We start from the raw sequence: 24,854 nt of genomic DNA on the forward strand, positions 1-24,854 counted from the left end.
GAACACTGAAAGCTGCAGCTGCTACTCACCCAGGTTCTGTTGGACCTGCACTTGTAGCGGAAAGCAAAGATGAGGACTATGGTGAGAATAACCAGGACGATGGTGAGCAGGATGCTCACATCATAATGTGGCTGTAAAGCAAAGTGAGGAACACGTCTCAGCCTCAGACTGCTTTGGATTCCTTTTGGTTGTTTTATATATTGTTTTAAATCCATTTGAAAATTAGTTTTTTTGTTTGTTTTTTTTTCATCCGGTCGGTTCTTACCCATTTGGGCTCCACCTCGGTTTCAATGTTAACTGTGGCTTCCTCGTTCTTGTTCACCAGGTTCATCAGGTCCTCAGCATCCCTTCCCTTAATCAGCACCACGGGGTGGGGGAGGGAGTCTGTATCCTTCAGCTGGGGGGTGTGGGAAGATGTAGTTAAATAAAGAAGATGCAAAAGAGAGACAGAGAGAAGAATCAAACGAAGGGAGGAGTTTGTTCCACAGGCCTTATCGTCCTATTTCTATTCTCAGGGAGTGCAGAAGTTACAGCATATTTACCTCAGAAGGCGCATTGGCGTCATCGCTGACGTCGAAGATAACAGCCTGGGCTCCCTTTTCCAACGCTATGCGAGCCTGAGGGAGGAGAAAACAGAATTTAAACATAAACACAACCACTTCTTCTGTATTGGTAAAGAGGAACCTGCTACCAACTTCTGCAGGTCAGTTACAGCAAAGCAAACAGATGCATTGGTCCTGAATCCTCACTAGGTGGCAGTGAAGTCTTGTCAGACTGAGACCAGACCAGCTGACCCCAGAAACCCTGCTAGCACCCCCCAATCCAGAGCCCAACACAGACTCAAAACAACAATAACAAGTATTCTACAGTAAGAGAGAGACGGACATATCTTGGCATGTATACAAAAACAGGGCAATGACAGGTGAGAATATCAGGATGCAAATAGGGACGATTTGCATTCAAACGAGGCTCTGAAGATCCCCCGCAACCCTCCTCCCCCTCAGTTTTTCATGTGATTTTTAGAGTGATAAGAATCCTTTCAGGGCAGGAGAAAAACAATGTGGTTTGAGATTCACTTTATATGATTTAAACTGCATCAAATAGTGTCTCTATATCCTGGATAAAAATGGAATCACAACCTGTAAAGGAAATGATAAAAATATCAAACAAATGTAAAAGCAGAATAGCGGACTTTGTTGTATATCCTATAATAATCCTCTAGTCTCTAAATGAAAATAATTCAAAGTTAATAAGAGTCCAAACGTGTGTAAATCTTACTTCTAAGCACCCTGAATGTTCCCACTGCACTGTGAAACACAATGGTGGCAGCATTATGCTGTTGATCAGAACAAATCATGTCTGTCAAAGCTTTCCATTGCAAATCTCAATAAAATAAACTATCATCTCCTGTTAAATGACCAAATTAAAGAGTGATTGTTGAGTTTAACCGTGTTTTGCAACATTTTGGTTTTGGTCATTTTGGTTTTTGCAATTACATTTCCAAAGTGGTACCCATTGGCCTAGTCAAAGTCACAACCTAATTCCCACACCTTTCCTTTTTCGATGGAAAAAAAGGGGTAAACTTGTAAAAAACTTCTGTAATTGAAAAATGGCATTTTACAGTTTGTTGTCTAAGTGATTCTGCATATAAATGCTTAAAAAACATGTATTTTTTCCTCCAGTTTTCTTATTAAGCAGTACAACACTACTCAATCAGATATAATGCAAATAAAATCCTGAACTGTACCAAAGGCTTTCCCATACCTCTGCAAGACACGATGTAACCTCTTTGTCACGTAAGTGTTATGTAAAAATGTCCGGATCAAAATCTATACCTGCCACATGTTGAACAGTGAGCTTAAGTTTTGTGAAACACAAAAACCCTTTCTGAAAGAAAAGTCGACATTGCATTCTGACCAAAGAAAAACAAGCCATCTGAGTTTGACCTGTGTGTGTCTGTGTGATCATGCAGTCTTTACAATCTGCCGTCAGTAGGCGTTATTCTTGACACCGACATGCTCCGCAGAAGCCCTGAAAAGCTTTTGGCAGAAGTTGGCGTGAAAACAAACAGCAGCCGTTTCATCAACATCTCATCACACGCTCTTTACTGTCTGACATCTGCCAACACTCAATATGAATGAGGCAGCGGGTTAAAACACCTAATGGTCGAAGCGATTCAAGCGAACGTTAAACAGTCGGGCCAAAAATACCATCCTCGCATGTCAGCATGAGAAAAAATGGCCCTGGGGAGAAGCCCGGGGCGGATGAAGTATTGATCCAGCGTTTCATGTCAAAAAGAGCTCAAGTGGTTTGCAGCTCGGTGTTGCAACAGCCTCTCCCCTGTTTCATCAGAACTGTAATGGGAGAGCATGCATGGGCCTAAATGAGGTGCGGTCACATAAAAAGACTTGGAAAAAAAAAAGTTATCTGTGACATGTGGGAATTTGCTTTACCTGGGGTTCAAAAGTCCAACACACACATACAAACAGCTCTAAAATACATCATCACACACTTCCTAAACCTCTGCTGTGGTCTTTTTATATCTCAGCATTAGTAGTAGTGGTTCCAGATTGTGGTTGCCAAACCATGTGGTTCCCCAGAGCCACAGATCCGGAAACAGGCTGAGAGATCTCATTACATGATTAAAAAGGAGATATATTTAAACTTTAATGGCGCAGAGAAAAACGGACGTCCAGCGCTAACAAGGCCGTTAAGAGGGCTATCAAACACAAGTGTTTCGACATCTCCAGGTCTGCCTAGGCTGGGCCTGAAACAGACATGGCTGCGGTTAAGTAAACACTTATCCTCATGAGGAGCGACCTGACACATGTGATTACACACGGTTTGGCAACGCGAGCAGAAACAACAATGGCAGCGTCGGAAATGACTGCGGTTTGACGGAGCAACACAGCAAAGACGTCATCAGAGAAAAACTAACAAATAACACGCAGGCCGCAACGGCCTGTTTCCTATTTTAATGCGGGTGGGTTTTTGATGGAGGGAGAGGGAAAACATGGGAAGGAGGGGGAGCCGTTGTGATGTGGGAGAGAGAAGTAGGTTCATTCGAGGTGGTAGCAGCACTGCAGCAGGTAGCATGGAAAAAATAACCAACCATGATTTAAGAGCGACAGAAACATTCGCAAAGAGCCTAAAATCGCTTCTAAGAATCATTTTTACAGTGTTATCTTTCCCAATAGTTTGATCTTAACATACATAAACCCCTTAATTGTCTGAATTTAGACCCAGTTTTTCAAAAAACAATATTATTTGTGTTTTTATCATTCAGATGATGAAATACACAAATTTAATCAATTTAGACATTGCAACTATAGTGTAGAATTAGGTATGAAGCTAAATAGTGACACCAGGCATCTAAGGAATAATAACATTTAAAATCTGTGTGTTGATTATTTTTTATTTTCTCCTCAAACAGGAATATAAATTGAGTCAAAACATGTTTTTGAACAAGAACTATACTTGTTATGATCTTAGCATTTCAAATAGAGCAAATTCATGGAAAGTGGCCCTACTAACCAGTCCCAGGGACCACTGGCCCTTTCTATATAACAAGAAAACAATATCAGAAATTAAACAGTTAGAAATGGATCTGTAACATGTATCTTTTAAGAATCATTGCATCTTTAGGATTAAAGTCTTTCATATATAGCAATAAAATCCAAATTCCCTTTGCTGTGTTGTTTTATGAGCCACTATACCTTTTCTTGTATTAACAAATCAGTGGTAGAAAGTATTTCTTTTTTCTTTTAAACCATCGCTCTGATGTAGAGATGCACTGATCCAGTTTTTACCGACCCGATCTGATACCGATATCTGGGTTGATATCCGATACCGTCTGTCAAATTGATGAACCATATATCTTGCCATGTGTGTAAAGTCTTTAGCCTCGAAGTAAACATTGTTCAAAAAAGGTAACAAAGTAACACAGATTTTAATGAATATTATTTTATTTACTAATAAATAAGCAGCAAAAATAAATATATAACAGTTCCATATAAAATGCACTGGATTGGATCTCTTATATCCCATATCAAACTACGGATATCTGATCCAGGTATTGGATCGCTGCATCTCTACTTTTATGTCCTATTGTGTTTCAAATTCAGCTAAATATGGAAAACTCAGTTTACTGCATCCTTGGAGCCGTTATCCTCAGGTTTCATGAATTAATCCTGTATTAGGGTATGAAGTTATGTCAATTTTTAAAGTGACCATTATATACAATTTAGCATAACTGAATTACATGTACTTAATTTATATTTTGGACAATTATAATCAAGTTATACATTTGACTATTTTACTGATTCCTAAACTGCCTGTTTGGCCAGATGTCCATTTTTATATATCAGTTGTAAAAGACATCAATTAGCCCGTTTGCTTTTCAGTTCGACTAAAACATCTTTTTTTGTCTATTTCCACGTCTCTTTTCTTTATTTTCCTCAGCACCCATCTGTCGATCTTGTTTCATGCAGAAAAATATCAACCGATGTTTCAAAACCAGCCGGATTCTTTAAAGACATGTTAGGGAACCAGGCTAACGACTATTAGCTTGGTTCGTAAACGTTTCCTCTAACATAGCATGCAGGGAGTGCAGAGAGATTTAATGAGATACATATAATCATTAGTGCAAATAATCTGCTCTCATATTTCTAAGCATTAAGGATAAATGTGCAAGGCAGCCATCTTGGATTTTAAAGTTTTATATGAAAACTTTAGGTTTTTCCACTTCAAATTCTGACTCGGTCAGATATTTAAGGTCATTTTAGTCCCTGAGTAAACATGAAATGCTTGTTTCATCCAGTAAATACTGCGTGCAGATAGAAGGATGGGATTTGGGTTTAAGGATCAAGTTATCCATGATAAAATGTTCATTTTGAACCTTTTCTGAGTCAGTTTGTTCTTCAAATGAACTGTTTTACAGCAATAACAAAACAAGTGCGTTATAACAGTAGCTTCCTAAGTACCGTTTGTTCTAGTGCGAGCTGCCAGGACTGACAAACACTCCTGGATAGGTGCTGAAATTCAGCCATTAGTCATGGATTATCAACCTGCTGCAGCGATGACACATTTAGAAATGTCCTTATTAAAAATGCCACAAATTTCAAGTCGTTTATGCAACTAATGACAGACAGCCCCGCAGCATGACGGCTAATACGCCATATTTTAAGAATGAGCTTACGGTGCAACTTCCAAGGTTTAAATAGATTTCAAATTTTATTTTATTTTAATGCTGTTTTTCAATTCTATTTTAGTTTCAATTTATTTTAACATTTGTAAGCTAGTGTAGTTTTCTGTTTTTTCACAATGCTAGTTTCAGTTTGGTTTTCATTCATTTTAGTTATAGTTTTAGTCTTTTATTTAGTATGACTTACATACTATGGGAAAGACAAGAACAAGAACAAAACAGAATTAAAATCTCAGATAAAGACAGGCTGTAGCAGCAACACAAATGACCAGACTGCTGTACCTGCCTCTGCTAGCATAATGCGCTACAATGAAAAAAGATGAAAACAGCAACTGGAAGCTAAACATCCTGTTAATGCGTTATGATAGACACAACGAACACTGAGCACATCCTCACCGACAATTTAGTTTGTTTTTATTAGTTTTATAAACTATTATTTCAGTTCCAGTAATTATTATTTTTATTTTTTTTGCCAAGTCAAATTTTTTATCTCATTAGGGGGGCCACATGCCGAAGGCATGGCCCACCTATTACTATTGCACATATTTATTCCGCGTATTATTATTATAGCTTATAGTTCTCCTCGTCCCCTAAAACTTCGGCGCGTAACTAGTCCCGCACGGTTTGTCGGATCGGGCCCAAAGTTGGCACACGCGTCGGGACCAATGGTGCGATGCGTGCTTGTATAAAACTTTCTCATTAGTCCGAAGGTTTGCGAATTATTAGCGAAAACGTCGCAAAAAAATCCCATAGGAAATGAATGGGGAGAGGTAAAAAAAAGCATAAAAAACAGCGCTTCACTGTGTCGGCATACATTCACTTAGAAAAACAGTTTAAAGCTCAGTTTGTAGATAAATCCTTCCTCTGCATAAAACTGAAGACGGCATGTTGATAACTGCTACGGTTTTTGTATAATCAGACCTCAAGCGCCACAAAGTTTTAGCAAAATCCACCCTTCTAGAGTGGAGAGACTGAAAAGCTAGAGTGTGAGGCAGCCGTTTTTTTAAGACCCAAAAACATTTTAAACTCGCCCTCACGGCCACATATTTGGAGCTACAGTCACCATTTTTGGTCAGTTTGTAGGCTGAAACCTCTGGACCCACACAATGTCTTCGGAATTACGGTAGGATTAATACTTTTCCTTAAAAACCCTCCAGACCGACCTAAAGTCGATCAAAATCAGAGCCGTTTTTCATTGGTTTTGGAGCAGCAGTGGGGAGAAAAACGAATGACATTATGTGTTTTAAACTCGTCATAAATATTTTTCTGAATGACACACATACACCAAAGTTGGCATAGTTGGAGTTGAAGGATTGCTGACGCTCACGGTGAAGAAATTTTCTGAATAACTCATACGGTTTTTGCTCAGCAGTCGTTTGTTCGGAGGACATTTTAAGCACCAGAAAGCTGGGTGACTGACCTGCTGCAGCTAGCTCAATTAGAAGCTCAGCTGTGATGAAACGTTTTTTCTTTTTCTTTCTCTTCCCATTCAGGTTGTAGATGACCTACAGCCATGAAAGTTACTCCAATTGAAGACAAGATATAGCTGTCGCTTAGATAAAAAGAATTTTTCAGATATCATTTATGGTTTTTACTCAGCAGTCGTTTGTTCGGAGGGGTGCTTTAGCAGCTTAAAGGTGAGTGAGAGTGAGGTCCTGCAGTTAAAACAAAGGGAGGAGCAGGTGGGATCAGCCATTTTGTTTGTGCTTCGTTTTGGGTTGTGAAAGACCTACAGACATGAAAGTTACCCCAGTCTGAGACAAAGGATAGATGTTGCTTTCACTGAAAGAATTTTTCAGATACCTTTTATGGTTTTTGCTCAGCAGTCGTTTGTTTGGAGGGTAAGCACCTGGAAGCTAGCTGACAGTTAGCTTCTGCAGCAGCCTGCTACAGTGCAGCTGCTGAACTCTTAGTGTGAGGCAGCCATTTTTTTTAAGATAAAACATTTTGTTCTTGCCTCACGGCCACATATTTGGAGCTACAGTCACCATTTTTGGTCAGTTTGTAGGCTGAAACCTCTGGACTCACACAATGTCTTCGGAATTACGGTAGGATTAATACTTTTCCTTAAAAACCCTCCAGACCGACCTAAAGTCGATCAAAATCAGAGCCGTTTTTCATTGGTTTTGGAGCAGCAGTGGGGAGAAAAACGAATGACATTATGTGTTTTCAACTCGTCATAAATATTTTTCTGAATGACACACATACACCAAAGTTGGCATAGTTGGAGTCGAAGGATTGCTGATGCTCACGGTGAAGAAATCTTTTGAATAACTCATACGGTTTTTGCTCAGCAGTCGTTTGTTCGGAGCTGTTCCTCCCATTCAAAAAAGCCTGAGAGCTAAGGAACGATAGTGCTGCGCTTTTCTCTCTGTCACTGACAGGCTCGTTAAGCGTTGTCAAGGTAACCGTGCTTCAAACAGATTTTACCTCTGCTGTTTTAAACAGCACATATTAATCTAATGGAGGGTGAAAGCACTGATTTAACATTGGGAAATGGATACTATATGACTGCTGTCCATGACACTTCCCTTGCCACTCAACACTGATAGACTTTCAAAATAAGACTCCAGGGACCCTACAAAATAAAAGCCTCTATATTTTTTACATATATTTATTGCCCTATATGGCTCAACATTATGACCCAAACTCAACCCCATTTTAGAGAATAGACTCTAGGAGACTGTTTAAAACACACCCTATGGCAAATTTCAAAATAAAAGCCTCCCATTTCATCTTCATCTACTGCCCTAATAACATGGAAAAAAGAGTGATTTAACGATTGGAAAGTCATCAACTATCATTGCTGGGTCTGAACATTTTCTCTAAACACAACTCTGTTGGACTTTCAAAATAAGACTCCAGGGACCCTACAAAATAAAAGCCTCTAGATTATACTAATGCAATAATTGATGCAAATGGCTCAACATTATGACCCAAACTCTTTCAGGTTGTTTTTATTAGACTCTAGTGACCTTTTCAAAAACACACCCCAGAGCAAATTTCACAATAAAAGTCTCCCATTTACTCTGTAATACAGCAGCTATTCACCTAATAACATGGAAAACCAGTGATTTAACATTTGGAAATGGATTCTATATCACTGCTGGGCATGACCCATCTTTTGATGCACATCCATGATAGACTTTCAAAATAAGACTACAGGGACTCTACAGAATAAAAGCCTCTTCCTTATACACACTCATACATTCTGGCATATTGCTCATAGCCATTTTTAATTTCATCACTGCAATGGCTCTGAGCATGCGGGCGGAGCCCGCCATTGGTGATTTCATCACTGCAATGGCTCTTAGCAGGCGGGCGGAGCCCGCCATTGGTGATTTTTTTCATCGCTGCAAGGGCACCTAGCATGCGGGCAGCGCCCGCCAACTGCACTTTACCCACTGCGGTTCAATATGGACAACCCATATTACCCTTGTGCATCATATGCTGTGCACGTCTATTTCCCAGATTTCAGCACAAGTGGCACACAGCTCTCTTTGCCCATGAACTAGCCCTCTTTCCTTCCCTCAGCAGCCCTCAAAGGCGTAAGCAGTTGGTCTGGGGAGCCCCAATGTCACTTGCCAGGGCCGTATTGGCCCAGTTACCCAGACGGGCAGTAGGTGGCCCCCCTCAAAATTTCTTTAGAAATTTTCTAGTTTCAGTTAATATTTATTTTAATTAAATTTTTTTGTTATATGGTTAGTTTTTTTCAACAATAAAAACCCTTGCTACTCCACAACTTCACCCATTCACCCGGAGGGGTTTTGAAAAAACGAAAAACTCCCTTTAAAGTCCCTGCATAGTTTAGTGAAATAAACATGAATTAAAATTCATAAAAATAGAATAGAATAGAAGAATAGAAAATCCCTTTATTGTCCCACAATGAGGAAATTGTGGCATTTACAGCTTAAGCTCACGACGAAATCAAAATTAAATTGAATAAATGTTTGTTTAGAAGTGAAAACGACGGTTTGTTTAGCTAACTTTATATTATATAGTGATCATATTATATATTAGCAAACAACAGCCTAGAACAGTGGTTCCCAACCGGGGCACTCGTACCCCTAGTGGCTCACGAGTGCATTGCAAGGGGTACATGAAAATATTTAATTTCTTAAGTAGTAAAATAAAACAGGGCTGCAATTTGTTCTACATTATGAAGACCCAACTAAAAAAAATTAATAAAATAGTTGTTTTTTTTTACCGAAATGTAAGTTTTTGTTTGAGTTCACCTGCAGCTATGACACACATCAGAACAGAACGGACTGGATGTAGAGAACAGCCTGGGATATGCTGGGTTTCACACTGAGCTATCGGAGCGAATCAAAGCAGGTCAGGGGAATGTCCAAATCAAAGTAAAATAAATGGAGTCAGTCTAACTATCATTTTTGTTTAGTATTTTGTTACAAATTCGTCAAGTTTATATGTGATTATAGGGGAGCTGTTCTGAAGACCTCCAGTTACGGTAAATAAAGGCAGATTTATAATATGATTTTATTTGGTATTCATTTATATTCCTTACTAACTTCCTGGCAACATACTTAAGCTGTTTTTTCATTTGAGATGGAAAGAATAAAATCCCGAAAAATTGAATGCTCATTTTATAATTGGTTATTGTACGTTCCACTTTTGGATAATCGCTAATACTTCTGACTGAGAGGAGTACTCATGGTAAGAGAAAATGCCCACTGGTCAAGAGTACAACCATATATGATTTTTTGATTTGTTTGATTTTTATACGTAAAACCTGCTATTCCGTAAAAGTTTAAAAAAAGTTTAAAAAAGAGTCCACTGGACTTGGTTTCCAAGATTTGAAGACGTTTCGCTTCCTCTCCAGGAAGCTTTCTCAATTCAAATGTCTGGATCCGCAGTGAGTTTGAGTCTTTATATAGACAAAGCCTTGTATTGCTTGGAAACATGCAAATGGTAACCGATGAGTGGGTCGTTTGGTTCCATTGTTAGCCTGTAATATCTGAAACCCGTCTATGATTCTGAAGGTCGGTCGTTAAAGGGGGGGGATTGTCGTTAGGCCTTTTATAAAGACTCAACTCACTGCGGATCCAGACATTTGAATTGAGAAAGCTTCCTGGAGAGGTGGCGAAACGTCTTCATATCTTGGAAACCAAGTCCAGTGGATTGTTTTTTAAATTTTTTAAAAACTTTTACAGAATGACTACGACCTGAATGACTGGGAATCTTCATCAACATAAAACCTGCAGATAACTCCACTCATTCCTCTCATATCATGAGATTATTTGTCAGACATCTTCAGCCCGATTGCATCAAATGAACATGCCTTGTTATTTTGTCAGCTAGAAAATACAATCACTAGATGTGTTTATCGTATAAAAAAAAAGAAGTTCTTCCTCACATTAGCTCTGAGCTGTTTCAGAGAAGAGCTGATGGAAGAAGATGAGTCACACAAACAAGCCGGCCTCTAAATCTCTGTATTAACCACAGCGCTTCTTGCGTAAACATGGTTGGGAGCCAGCGATCTGCCCTCTGCAGCTGTGGGTGGCCTTCTCTGGACCCGATGGGGCTGTTTGTTTACAACCCAGGCAAAGTGTGGCCTGTGATATGGGCATACTGTGAGCCAGGCCTGGGATCACCGAACAGAAACAAACCGCGCTGCTCTGATGTCTTTATTGCCAATGACAAACGGGCCGGAAAGTTTTCCATCGTCTTGACGTGATGCTTTGCTTGGTAACGTGTCAAAGGTTTAATGTGGAGCGGATGACAGAGTCTAGAAAGTTTTTACCCAAACTTTCTTGTTATTTCAAAGAGAAACACTGTCAAGCCCCCCTTTCCGAGCCCAAATTGTCTGTGTAAACAGTTGGTCTTGGAGGACGCTCAGTTTCACCATCCAGAATAAAGAAAATGTACACAAATCTTAAGCCCCTAGCTCCAGAACTCCTTATTTATGACTGAATTTATGCAATCCATTTAATAGTTCCTCAAAATAACAAATAACTACATTCATTACAAGAGTATCAAATCTGAAATGGTGAAAAAAAATAAGAGACTGTCAGCCTAAACTGTTTACACTTGTAGGATCTGACCATAAATCTGACTGTTCTTCATTTGCTTCTAAGAAAAGGAGCAACGAACTGAGCAAAACTCACATCCCTAACTTTATAGGTCCCTGTGTAAACTCAGTCTTACACCCCTCATCAAGCCTCCCCACATCACACATTAGACTGAGGAATAACACGTGTGGGAGGAAGGAGTGAGAGTGAAAAAAGGTGAAGGAGAGAGGGGAAAGTCAGGGCGGGAGAGGAGCGAGGCACGCAGGCTGCGGTGCTGCAGCGTTCTGGTGTCTAATAACAGAGTAAGGAGCTCCGGGCCTGCAGGTCTGAGGCCGTCGCTCTCTGCTCTGTTATTTCTCCACGCTGCCGCCGCATTGGAGTCGTTACTCAGACACTCGCTGCACCACGTGGACAAATGGGAGGGGGGGATGGAGTGGAGACCTGATGATAGAGGAGGCAGCAAAGCAGGTGCAGTTTATGTTGGTTTAAAAAGTCACTCTAAATCGGCAGTGGTTAAATGACAAACCTTCATGCATTCAGCTTTTTTTTTGTTTATTTTTTGCTTAGAAAATGGTGATTTTCACCAACAGGTCACGAGAGCAATCAGGTTGACTTTCTGCAGGTCTGGTTGACCCTTCCAGAGGGGAACAGAGTCAATAACTTCTTGTGTAACAAACTATTGGCTCAGCTGCTTTAGCTTCTATATTCCAAATAGGTTGAACCTAAAAGCAGCAACATCAACCAGCAAATTAAAGCTCGATTAGTTGGTATCTAATTGGTGCAGAGAGAAAGAAACAGACAAGAAAGGTAGATATTTATAAGGTAGATAAACAAATGTTTAGACTGTTTACATTTAACAGAAACAGTGCGAGGCTCTAATGTAGCCTAACAGCATCGGTACTAAATCAAGGCAATGCTTTTATTTTGTAGTTCATCTAAGCATCATCTGATCTCCTGTAAGTTGTTTAGTATGTTTACTTTTTCTAACCAGGGTGACTTTCTGTAGCTCTTTAAACCCTTTTGCACCATGTTTGTAAACATCACTGCAGGGAGCCGTTGAACCAAGCGCTGGATGTGTTAATAGGAGATTCTTTAAGATCAGTTTTAGTCCATCTATAAAGGCTTATTTTAAAATTGAATTCAGTTTTAATGAATAGCATTGCTGTAAGTCCAGCAAACTACATAATGTTTTAAAGCAACATTACCTTTAAAACTGTAGTACTCGCTGCTTAAATGAGAATTACCGGTCTTCCATTAAAGTGACCGATGCTTAAGAAGTTATCTCTGTGTTTTTATTCCACAAACATGGAGTCTATTCAAGCTTGTTTATTACAAAAAATCTCAGTAAATGCATCATGATGCAGCTTCTTTTGAATTCTACTGCCTTTGTCTTACTATATGGAGTCAATGAACCAAAAAGAAAAACTATTTACAAACAAATTCAAAATCAATTTGATTCCAGCTATAAAATAATGCAGTTAAGTTTATTTTTTTTTAAGTAGTTAAAAAGTTTTTGTTTAAAAAAACCCCAGCAGATTGCATCATGCTGAAGAGTTTGCAGCCATTCTTCTTACTGAGCATGCACGTGGCGATAGTGGAGAGGAACACACCTCAATTTATTTGCTACTAATGCAGTACGTATGAATAATCATCTATTTACTAGTTCTAAATTTAATTTAGATTGAATTTAAATCCAACTGTTAAATTATCATTGTCGCTCATTGATGACTAAAAGGTGTTTAGAGTCAAAATCATTGCCTTTTATTAGAAACACCATCTCTATCTACACAGGTAATGTGAAATTCTTCATATATATGTATATTATACTTAACTACTTATAGAGGTAAATTGAGGTCATAAAGTTATTTAACCCTGAAAAAAGAAGTTTGTTAATAAAATGTAATCTGAAAATTAAATTTGTTCTCAGTCTGATGGTTCTTCCAATTAACGCCGCATGGCAGTATGGGAAATCTCCAACATGAACTTAAAATGCTGTCCAAATCTATCAAAATCATATCTTATCCTCTGGGATTAGAGTTGTGTGTTCATGTACGCCGCTTCTACAGGGGAAGCATATTAGTTTTTTAAACTAATCATATACACACAGAATATTGATGATGATTTTAAGACATTTTCAGTTCCCACGGTTACTGAATGCAGCACGAGGGAATAGGTTCTTCAGCCGCTGTGTTGAATTGATCGTCATGATTCCACACGCCCGTTATCCGAGGCCTCAACGCCAAAACCGGGCTATAAGTTTGAAAAAAACTAACTCTGGAAGTTCGGGAAAAAAAAAAAACGTAGTATAAAATTTTCTTTTGAAAATAACTTTTTTTTTTCAGGCTTAAATGTTTTTTTTCTTTTGAACAACTTAAATGAATTTTTTTTATGTCCCCAATTTAGCTCCATAGGCAACCAAACTAGTAGGATGATTAACTGCTCCTGCTTCCAAGTTTATCTCCTTTTCAAAAGAACTTTAAGTTAAATTAAAACAAAGACTTTTATGCGTTTTTAGTTTTCTTTATGCTGCAATCGACCTCAGTTCAAACTCTCGCCCGTTTTTATAAACCTATTTTCTTTCTTTCTTCAATTAATTACAGCTGAATACAAATTCAGCTTTCGCTCTAAACACCGTTCTGAAGCTTGGAGGCTGAATATTTGGAAGGAGGGAAGGGAAGGGTGTAGCCCCGCTGGGTATCTATTACTCATAGGAACTCTTTGATGTGGGGCCACTGTAACTGGGGGAGGGGGTAAGTACTGTATGAAGGGGAAGGAGGGACGGAAGGGGGAGGCAAGTCAAGGCAGGTGAGCAAATTTTACCTCTCAGGAAAAGTTTTAACCCTGGAGGGGTGGGCTCTGAATCACGCATTCCTACTTTCAGTTTGCATTCATCTCTTCACACACACACCCACTGGGACATTAAACCCAGAGTCTGGACTCAGCTGTCTTCACCCAGCAGATCCACGATCAGAGCTGAGCCTGATCCACCTGCCAGCAGGTAACTGCGGCCATTCAGGGAGCTCCGAATATGAACGCCGGAGCCCAGCGTCCTCCCATTAGCGGTCACAGCAGTAACACACATTTGAAATGCAAAGCAGAAGGTGACAAGAGAAAAACCAGCAGCATATCTGATATGCTATCGCTTGCTAAACACATCACGGAACATCAAAGAGCCGAGCAGCCGTACCCTGGGGCTGTGTGTGTGTGTGTGTGTGTGTGGGGAGGAGATCTGTTTGGAGTGTGAGCCAGCGACAGCAATGATAACTCGCAATGCGACCTACACATCCCTGAGGACAATAATCAAGGGTTAAAAAGGCAGAAAAGGTGTCAAAAACAAAACAGTATCCAGAAGCTGAGCTGCTTCTGCAGCTGGAGTCCTAATTTAACTGTTCATGAAGATCGATGCGACGCCATTTACCGTGGACAAAACATTCAAGGTTAAGAATATCTTTTCATTTTCAATGCATGAAGACCTCACCTGTGGGATTTATTCTGCTCATTCATTTCTGGTTCAAACAGAACCAACAGTGGTTCTAATGACTTCAGAGTCCATTTGCTCCTCATATATCATGTCAGATGGGAACATTTGGGTCAACTATGAAATCATAGTGGGATCTGATAAAGTCTTTGAACTAAAGTGTATTTTTAAATGCCACCAGTAGGGGGAACCAAAGACAGTTTTTTTCTGGATGCACATGTCAGTAGAGGAATACAGGTAATGTCATTAAACAACTGAAGCAATTAGATAAATAAGTTATAGATTTAACTAAAAATGTTCTTTTTTATTTAACTATAAAAATCCTAAAAATTTGTTTGAAAAAGATGTACCTTTTAGCTTCATAAATAATTCAGATAATTTTCTAGTTGATTGATTTGATCAGACTTGCTAAAATATACATGTTAACACCCTTATATTAATTGAACTTTTTCACATTATGTCACGCTAGAAACTAAAAACAAACAAAAATTTGAATGTTATGAGATTTTTCTTGAGAAGGCATTAGAATGCTTCTAAAAAGTATAAAACACCCTCAGAGGATAAGCAAAGACCTAGAAAGGGTAAAATCCAGAGTGTACTTTAGGTTCAGCATATGCAGGCCCGGTCTATGAGACAGATGCAACCTCAGCTGGTTAGATGTGATAAAGTTGCATGAACTAGTGTCTAAATGTGAAGAGGAAAAAAAAGCTCAACTGTCTTTTTTTAGAATTAAATGTTGAGATAAACAGCATCCTGAGTAATTAAAACCTCTAACTAGTATATCTGTGCCAGATGTATTTATCATCAGACTCATTCTTCTGCACAACTTTAAATCAATAAAGGATATCCTATTTATTTCTTTTCTAAATATAATCACACCTGTTCTGTTTCCACTAACTGCACCCACCTGCTTTGCATGATGTTTCGTTTGTCCCTGCAGCACTCAGCGTTTTCTGTTGATTCATTCATCCTCCTCATTTAAATACATTTATTCTACATCCACCCGCCATTGTCCTGCTGCCGCTTAAATCCTTCACCAAGCACGCCTTGACAGAAGCCTGCATCGTCTAATGCAGCGGTTCCCTAATGGGGGGTCACAAGATGGTTTTCGCAATCATGTGATGGGATCCCTACGGCACATCGAAGGTCGATATAACATAAATACACAAATGATAGTGTCCCATGAAATAAAGAAATGCAACTTTTATGTGTGTATCTAATGTGATTTGAGCTTTAAATATACCATGAATTTGAAAATAAATAATTAAATGTGCCATTAAATAATCAAATGTCATAAGAAATAAATATAAATGCTTTCTTTTCATGTATAAATAAAAAGAAAATTAAAACTTATATATATTTTCTAAGGGGTCTTCAGTCTGTATTGCTATGTTTAGGATCCCAGGCTGAAATCTTCCAGTATTTATCCCCGTCCACCCTCCCATTAAATCTCGCTATATCTTCCCCATTCCCCTCAGCATGATGCTGCCGTCACTGTGTTTTTGCCATGGGAACGGTGCATTTGGGGTTTCTCAAAGCCTTCTGAGCCAACTAGTGTTTCTCTTAATGTAACAGCTGATTTTATAACAGAGACCAAATTTGCAAACTTTTAAAGGTGGATCCTATTTAGGAGGGCCAGAAAGAATAAAGTGGACTGATTACAGATTAATGCTGAAATTGTTATTGAGACAAATAAAGAAGAAAACAATCTTTGAATTGATCTGTTAAATTGATTGCCTTTTTTTTTTTCATGATGAAATGTGAAAAAGGTGCAAGCCACGGCGTCACACTGTAACATCAAGAGCTCCGTCACTCTTTGAAGCAATAAAGAACACTTAAGAACATGGCATGGGTTGGACGGCGAGCAGAGAAATGGAAGAGGAAAAGCAGGGATAAAACACACACACTGTACACACCCTCTAAAATCTACTACTGACATATTCCTCATACCTTCACACTTACAGAGATATTTTTGTAACCTCAGCTGTAAAAGTTGCCACTTGAGAAGCCATCCTATGCCAGAATGAAGCCACTACCTTTTTAATGTCAGTGTTGAACTCAACCAGGAGAAATTCTCCTCTGATTGAAAAAGACACCCCTCCTCCTTTTGTAGTGCCTGTATCAGTGTGTTGATACATTCCTGTAATACGGCACGGATGAGAGCTCGACAGGAGGAGGTAGAGAAAGACTGCGGCCTGATTTCTTTGTAGCAGAGTCTAACAAACGGGCGTCAACACAGAGACTCGGGGGAAGCCAATTAAAGGGCCTCGCCCGGGCTTTTAAGAGGCAGATAATGTTCTTGTTTTCATAAAGCATCCTGTTATTTAATCAAGCCTGTAAGTGAGAGCTTGACACCCCCCTCCCACAGTGCAGAGCGGCCTCCCTCCCTCCCATCATTCCTGTCCTGAGCCCTCCATCTCATTCAACAGCTCTTGTAAGCCTCCAGGAATTCGCTCTTGGAACGGGCCGTGCAGAGAGCTGCGTCTCTCTGCAGAGCAAACACACATACACAAACACCAGCAGCATGCTGACAACCCACCGCAAACACACACACTCACATTCAGGGGTCTCTGTGAATGAGGTCAACCTAGATACAAACAAATGAACAAACAAATGCACCAGTTTGGTTGCTTTATCATTGTATGAGTCTATTCACTCCACACCCAGAGATCTTCTGTCATTGGTGGAAGGACATGGAGATTTGAAGATTATCTGCAGGATAGTTTCATTTAAAACAATTGCTTATGTGTCTCAGAAAAACCTAAATCTTAAACAAACAATTCCTAGTTTTAAAGTTATTAATTATGTTTTAGAAGACACTGGATATCAGCCTCCCAGCCTCTCTCCACATGGTAGAGACAACATCATGCTGTGGGCCCCAGAGTGGTCTATAGCCCCATTTACACTAGCCTGTTGAAACCGTGCAGAGATCGGTCCGAGCACGGTAACCGAGATCACTGTTGAGTGCCAGACACAACCGAACCGTGCTAACCATGCTAACACGGTACTAGTTCATCAGTAGGGCTCAGCGCGGTTCAGTTCTGGCTCGGTTGAAAGCATATCAGAAGACCGAGTCATATCCTTACAGTCAGCTTCCGTAATTATGAAATTTCAGATTTTCATACAAATACTAGTTTCCATAACGTGTCAAATGATCTCCAGTGATGGTTCTGCTTAGCAGTGTGATGAACCTCAACTCCTGTTGTTGTTTCCTGCGTCTGTAAGCCCTGATCAGACGTTAGTTGTTTGTCGTATCCACTTCCCAAAAGCCGAAGCTATCATGTAAATTCATCAAAGGCTGCCTTCTTCGCCTGACTCTCCACAGACTTCCTGAATGTTACGGGCACCGCCATGTTGATTTGCTTGTTTACCTCTCGAGAGCAGTAGTACCATAGATCGCCACTAGGAGGCGAGGAACCGTACGAGCTAGTGTGTAAACGGTCGTAAGGAACCGAGCTCGGCACGGATCGGTTTTCAGAAGGTAGTGTAAATGTGGCTATACAGATTAATTAAGCTAAATACCAACCTGTCGTGAACCTGTCAGAGGCTACATGCGGTTTATTGGTCTAGTTAAAGTCCAGACCTCTATGGAATCAATTTTGTTCCATTATTGCTGCAAGGGAAAAATGCCCGTTTTGCAAATGGAAATAAAAAAAAACACAACTACAATCCGCTCATGAAAATGTGCATAATTAACCCCTTAGTACCAACATTTTTATAGCTTCTGCACAAATAAATTGCATGCCAAAATGCAACTGTCCATTAAATTAATCATATAAATCCCACATGCTAGCTTAGATCTTCTAGTTTCTGTAGACGAGTGTAAAAACACACTTGAGCTATGTAGCCTCAAAAAATTATGAATTGTAATTTGATGACAGATTATTGGTGATCTGTGTTTGTGGAGTTGAGTTTGCTTACAACTGAGTAGATGCTTGTTTTCTTTAGGATCCCCTGATTCTAAAGAGGTACAACATGTATTTGTTAACAAAAAGTTTGCTGTTAGAACAAAATGTGATGTCAAAACTTCCCGGGGTGGGGCGTCAGGAGCTAAGTGGTTAATAAAGAAATTGAGAGTAAGTGTGCTGTTTTCTTTCAAGTTTTATTTATTAGTCTTATTTTTTCTTTTGTTTTCAAAGTAAATCTTCAAATTTTCTTTTACAGATTTTATATTTTCACATTTTTTTTGGCTTTATTTTTTTCAGATGGAATTTTATAAACTGCATTCTTTTTTAAAATGGATTTTACATCCTCTTCATTTCAAGCCCAATTAAAGATGTTGCAAACGTCCCACAGAAAAGTGTCTTCGCTCCTCACACCAGGCGAGAGACAGAAGGGAGGAAATTGTGATCTGAAAAGTGAATCTGAAAATAATGCAATTTGTGAATCTCTATATGAATATGAAACATTTGAAAAATAACATTTAAAAATACATTTTTGAAAAATTTAAATAGGATAAACAATTTTGAACAAACAAAATATATTTGAGAAAACAAGGAAGTTACTCATGAAACTTTTTAATAAGAAGTTTTTTTAATGTTTCATGTTTGAATTTATTTATTTATTTTTTTTAGATTAACAATTAAAAAAACAAGTTATTCAAGGAAAAAAAATTGCTCCATAGACCTGAACATAACTGACAATCTGCTGGAGGATTTAAAGTTAAAAGATTGAAAATTTAATGTTTTTCTGCCTCTAAATAAGTGAAAACTTTACAGTTGCATTGCATTGGTCTGTCACATTAAATCCCCTAAAATGTCTGACTGTAAGGTGACTGTTTATCTTTGAATTCCACACCTTTAGTGGCCTCATGGGTCCTTGAAGGTCTTCTGATGCTAGAACTTATGAAGGCTTGGGATAAAAATCAGGTTAAAATGTAATTTAGCGGAAATAAAAAACATACAGGCACAAAAAAAAAAAGAAACACCAAAGCTGATGACAGTGTGAACTAAATCCTGAGTCATTACACCGATTACTGCAAACAGAATCTGCTACTGAACTATGCCTTTGATGGTCTCTACAGTAATTGCTCAACAGTTAGTGGAAGTGGTTATCAGGAGACACACCGTGAGAATTAAGCAACAAAACAAAAGCAGAACTATCTTTCTGCAACCCTGCCAAATCCTAACCTGACAACAGCCAGATGCATGTCTCGCTCCGCCTAGCTCCACTATGTGTATGTGAGTGGAGCTGGGCGGAGCGAGACATGCATCTGGCTGTTGTCAGGTTAGCCAAATCCAGCTGATTGCAGACGGCTGAGAAAAAGATTCCTTATTCTGCTGGATTCCTTTTGATGAGGGCTCAAAATGGCCACAAAATTACATTAAAATTCCTGTTAGTCAATTGCTGATTGATTTAAAACAGGAATTATGGACAAAATGATCACTAAAATCCAGATGACAAGGGCTTATTTGCCTTAATTTCACTCTTAGTTTTATTTTACAGCTGTTAAACTTAAAAAAAAAACATCTAAACTGCGTTAAATAGTTAAATCCAGGATGTTTTAAAATAATTCAAACAGAAACAGATGTTTGTGCAAGAGGTTTTAAACCTAACTAAAACATAAGAGCAAAGATTGATTAAAGATTTTTTTACATTTTTAAATAGTTGCTCATGTAAAAGAAATTCACTCATAACTCCAGGGATAATACTGTAGAACAGGGGTTCCTAAACATTTCAGCCGGCGACCCCCTAAATATACATATAATTACTTAGATTTAGACACTTAGACAGATTTTATTTTGTCACTTTGTACACACAAGTGTATACAAAAAGAAATATCTTCACTCTATATTCATTTATACATTCTAGGTGAGGTAATTAGATATATATTTTTTAAAGAAATATAAATCTTTAACAGCATTTAATTATTTAAACAGACATGATGGAGTTTTCTTATTATACTGCCACCTGTGGCCAAATCAGGGAACTGCAGTGCTCTTCTGCTGGTTCTTGTAGCTGACGTTTGTACTTGACAGGGTTTTTTATTAAATTTTTTCACCTTATGTTGTGTCACCATTGGTGTCTGAGTTAAGTTGGATGCCGGTCGCTTCCAAGTATCAATACTTGATACATTTTTATTAAAATTTTTATTAACAGCTACCTTACCCATCATGTTTTTCTCAACTGCTCCAAGTTGGAACACTTGATCCTTGTAAACACATTGGTAAACTATGTCCTAGGAAACACCAGGGCAAGTTGCACTTACAACCATTTTTGTGTTGTTCTTGATGGCTAGTAGACAAATCCAAACCCTAGTCTAAATAGTGTCATTGTCTCCCAGTGAGCTGCATCCCACAGAGCCTCACCGTCTGCCCTCTGAATGTGTTTTGCCAAACCCTTGTTAGAGTGGGTGGAGGATTGACTTGGCACAAACCAACCCGATTCACAGTTAAACAAGGTCACCATAGAGAAGACCTGTTTGCTAGTTTGATCTGAACTCTGGGATCTGCCCGGTAGCAGCATTCTTACCCCTGGATGTAGTTACAGTGAACACAAACCTGTCATCTTTCAATTTCCCTTTCCTCTGGAGTGTGACATTGCTTTAGGCTAAAGGAAGCCACAAAAAAAAGGTAGTTAAAGGGACAGAGATGAAGAGGGAGAGGAAGAAAAGAGTAAGAGACAGGGAGTCTGGGAAGGGTGAATGGCTATGAGGAAATGTCTTTTTTATGGGAATGTTTCACTTAATCTCATAAAGGCAGCGTTAAAATCTCCTTCTGTTTGCAGAGCAGTTCAAAAGAGGCTCCACATGCCTCCGCTTGCTGTTATATGAAAACAACATTCTAATGCAGATCTTAAAGCGGGCCAGCGGCTCTGAATGCACAATGGGAAGACTGCTGTGCCAGATGCACTGCTGGAGGATTGGAGGGTGGGAAGAGATTTAAGAGGGAATGCAAGCAGCATTTATGACTGAGACAAAAAGACGGGACAGAGTGGAATCAAAGCAACACTTTTTCCTGTCAACAGGGCCGGTAACGGCCTGGCAGGGTTGACCTTAATCTAGCCTTAGAGTGAGGACGGTGAGGGTCATCCACCGGCCTTGCCTGCCACTCCTCTGAATCAACCCATTCAACTCTCCTGTTCCCTTCTCCCTCTTCATGTTTCACCATTAGACTTCCCACTGCCTTTGTCATTAATAGAGGAATGTCCTGGCTGGGATGACAACCTGTGGTTCGGTGCGGCTCCTCAGCAGAGATTTAAGGGAAGCACCTTTATATTTAAGGTCTTTGTAAAAGAAAACCTGGCTTTTCCATTTTGCACAAATCCATCTGCACCAGGCAGACAAATAATTCATATATAGTGGCTCACAAAACTGTTCTTAGCACAAAAAATTATTCTTAAATAGCTGTAGTCTGGACTTTGACTGGGCCGCTCTTACAGATGGATATGGTTTGAATCAAACCACCTTATTGCAACTCTGGCTGTACAGTAGTGCTACGTTCACACCGCAAGCAGCAGGAGCAGCAAAACGTGTGTGCTGCTTCATTTTTTATGCTTGTACAAGTTTAGTTCTGACGCGTGGCTGAAGTATCTATGCTGCTGTAGCTGCGCAGTTGAAAAGTGGGTCTGATGCACGTTGGGCGGAGCTACCCTATCCTTTCTTTGCCTGTAACAATGGCAGCTATATTTGCTGTGATCAGTGCATAAAAAGTAGTTTTAATATTTTTTTAAGTGAGAAAGTCCTCCTGAAAACTTAATCTGTGGAGACAGTTCATCAAGGTTACAATCCTGCCTTCAAATATTGTTTTGCTGTCGGAGTCGCTCAGACCCCCTGTACACCAGCGGAGCTCTGTCACAAGAAACCTCGTTTAACGCAACCTCTGGCCTGGTCACCTGTTTGCAGTTTGCCGCTACTGTTCACAGCGGCTGGAAGGCGTTTTCTTATGTATGTAATAAATACTGCAGTCACCAGAATAATAAAAGCGAACATATTTTGCAGACATTTCGACATTTTAAGTTAATTTAGGCGTTAATAAACTGTTTCAGAGGAGTGATCATATCGATCTGCATCAGCAGCACTGTGTCTGTCTCCCTGTCAGCTCCCAGATCAGCTTCTCTGATTGGTTGATGTGACGCGGCGAGTAGCAAAAGTTGAATTTTTCCAACTCCAGCAGCTGCTGCTTCTGAAGCGAGACAGACGCTCAGAAGCTCATGACTCACTGCTCCTGCTTCTCAAAACGTGCTGTGGGAACTCTTTGCTGCGCCAAGATGCGCGTCAACTGTTGACTTTGCGTGTAAACTAGCGACTGTGGACGTGGCATTAGAGTCTTTGTCTCATTGACAGCTGAACTCCTCCCCATACTCTCAAATTTACACTCTTAATATTCAATCACATCTCTTGAAATCATATTTATTTATTAGGGGTGGAACGGTTCACAAAATCCACGGTTCGGTTCGGTTCACGGTTTCGTTGTCACGGTTTTCGGTTCGGTATATGTTGATTGTTAGCCTGACATGTTGGTCCTGTTGCTGTTAGCATAAACAAAACGTGTTGCACAATGCTTGCACACTGTTTTTATCCACAACTTTCTTTCCGCCGTCATCGTAGGTCACTCTAAATGCAAAGCGGTCCCATACAGCAGACCTATAAAGTGCTGCTGGCGCGTCTTCCAACTGCTGTTCTTTCCCACTCGCCAGTCCGACACAATTCTCCACAACAACTGATTTTTTTCCCTGCTACACCCGGCTACGCTGCTTCGCTTCTTCTTCTTGTTTACTACTGGTGGTTGGCTTTGGTCGCAGTACCGCCACCTTCTGCTCTGGAGTGTAAACGCTTCGCCTATGAGAAAAAGGAGCAGCGCATGAACCGAACGAAACACACGCGAACCAAACCGAGACAGTCAAACCGAACGGTTCGGACGGTTTTCATAAACTGTTCCATCCCTATCATTTATACAGCACATTGAAAAACAACAAGGGGCATTAGATAACATGAATAAGTAAGAATAACAAAATGGGGAAATTCAGACATAAGCTAAATTACAGTTTGAAATAGACCCCAAACGGATTGGCCAATCAGATTGCAGAATGAGATTAAGGTGGGACATACAGTTATCTGGAAAGACCCAAAATAAACATGGCAGCGCAAAAAGACGAACACAAACCGAATAAGATCACACTGCAGCTTCAATTCTTGTGGTTTTATCGTGGTGCTCGCTGTTTTCATTAGTTACTGTGATCGGCTAAAACCAAACCTAAGTAGGCAGAGACCTGATGTCGCTTCGTACAATCACCTCAGGTTCTGCTGAATGTCCCTAATTTCCTTTAAAGCTACAGTGTGTAACTTTTAGCGACATCTAGCGGTCAGACTGCAGACTGCAGCAACATGAACATCTCCCCCCACCGCTTCTCCCCCCCAACAGTACGGCGAGCGTTGCGGGACAAAATATCTTCCACGACGTCCGCATCACCTACCTTCTCAAGTGATGAGGTTTGTTTACATAGATAATTTTACAGATAGTATTTCATTAGTCTGTGTAGGGTATAGATTTCATGTAGACTTAAGATAATAAATATACCCGTTATTTTTTCTACATCGTTGTGACGTTTTGGCGATCTCGCAATCGCTAGTTTGTTGGCTCTGCGCTGCCGTAGCGCAAAGATGTCTGCCTCCATGGCTGCGAGACCCGCTCCTATGTAATTATAAATAACGAATTCTAAGGCAACGCAAATATTAAGGTTAAGAGGCTGAGCTCGTAGAGGATGATAAATAACAGTTATGTATAATACACTATATTGCCAAAAGTATTTGCTCACCCATCCAAATTATTGGAATCAGGTGTTCCAATCACTTCCATGGCCACAGGTGTATAAATTCAAGCACCTAGGCATGCAGACTGTTTTTACAAACATTTGTGAAAGAATGGGTCGCTCTCAGGAGCTCAGTGAATTCCAGCGTGGAACTGTGATAGGATGCCACCTGTGCAACAAATCCAGTCGTGAAATTTCCTCGCTCCTAAATATTCCACAGTCAACTGTCAGCTGTATTATAAGAAAATGGAAGTGTTTGGGAACGACAGCAACTCAGCCACGAAGTGGTAGGCCACGTAAACTGACGGAGCGGGGTCAGCGGATGCTGACGCGCATAGTGCGAAGAGGTCGCCAACTTTCTGCAGAGTCAATCACTACAGACCTCCAAACTTCA

The 24,854-nt window shown here is 39.8% G+C and overlaps 1 protein-coding gene across 3 annotated transcripts in view; it reads right to left on the reverse strand.

The window, feature by feature from the left end:
• The window catches only part of LOC119785597 (E3 ubiquitin-protein ligase RNF43), a 141,473-nt gene that overhangs the window by 9,689 nt on the left and 106,930 nt on the right, over window positions 1-24,854 (reverse strand). For all 3 annotated transcript variants that reach the window (XM_038288325.1, XM_038288326.1, XM_038288327.1), the window contains 3 exons: window positions 543-617; window positions 266-397; window positions 30-131 (listed from right to left, as the gene is read on the reverse strand). In XM_038288325.1, coding sequence (XP_038144253.1) covers window positions 30-131; window positions 266-397; window positions 543-617 — 309 coding nt within the window. The remainder of the gene's footprint in view (window positions 1-29; window positions 132-265; window positions 398-542; window positions 618-24,854) is intronic.

Source organism: Cyprinodon tularosa, unplaced genomic scaffold (assembly GCF_016077235.1).
Source record: "Cyprinodon tularosa strain WSP-4 unplaced genomic scaffold, ASM1607723v1 ctg251, whole genome shotgun sequence".
Taxonomy (NCBI): Eukaryota; Metazoa; Chordata; class Actinopteri; order Cyprinodontiformes; family Cyprinodontidae; genus Cyprinodon; species Cyprinodon tularosa.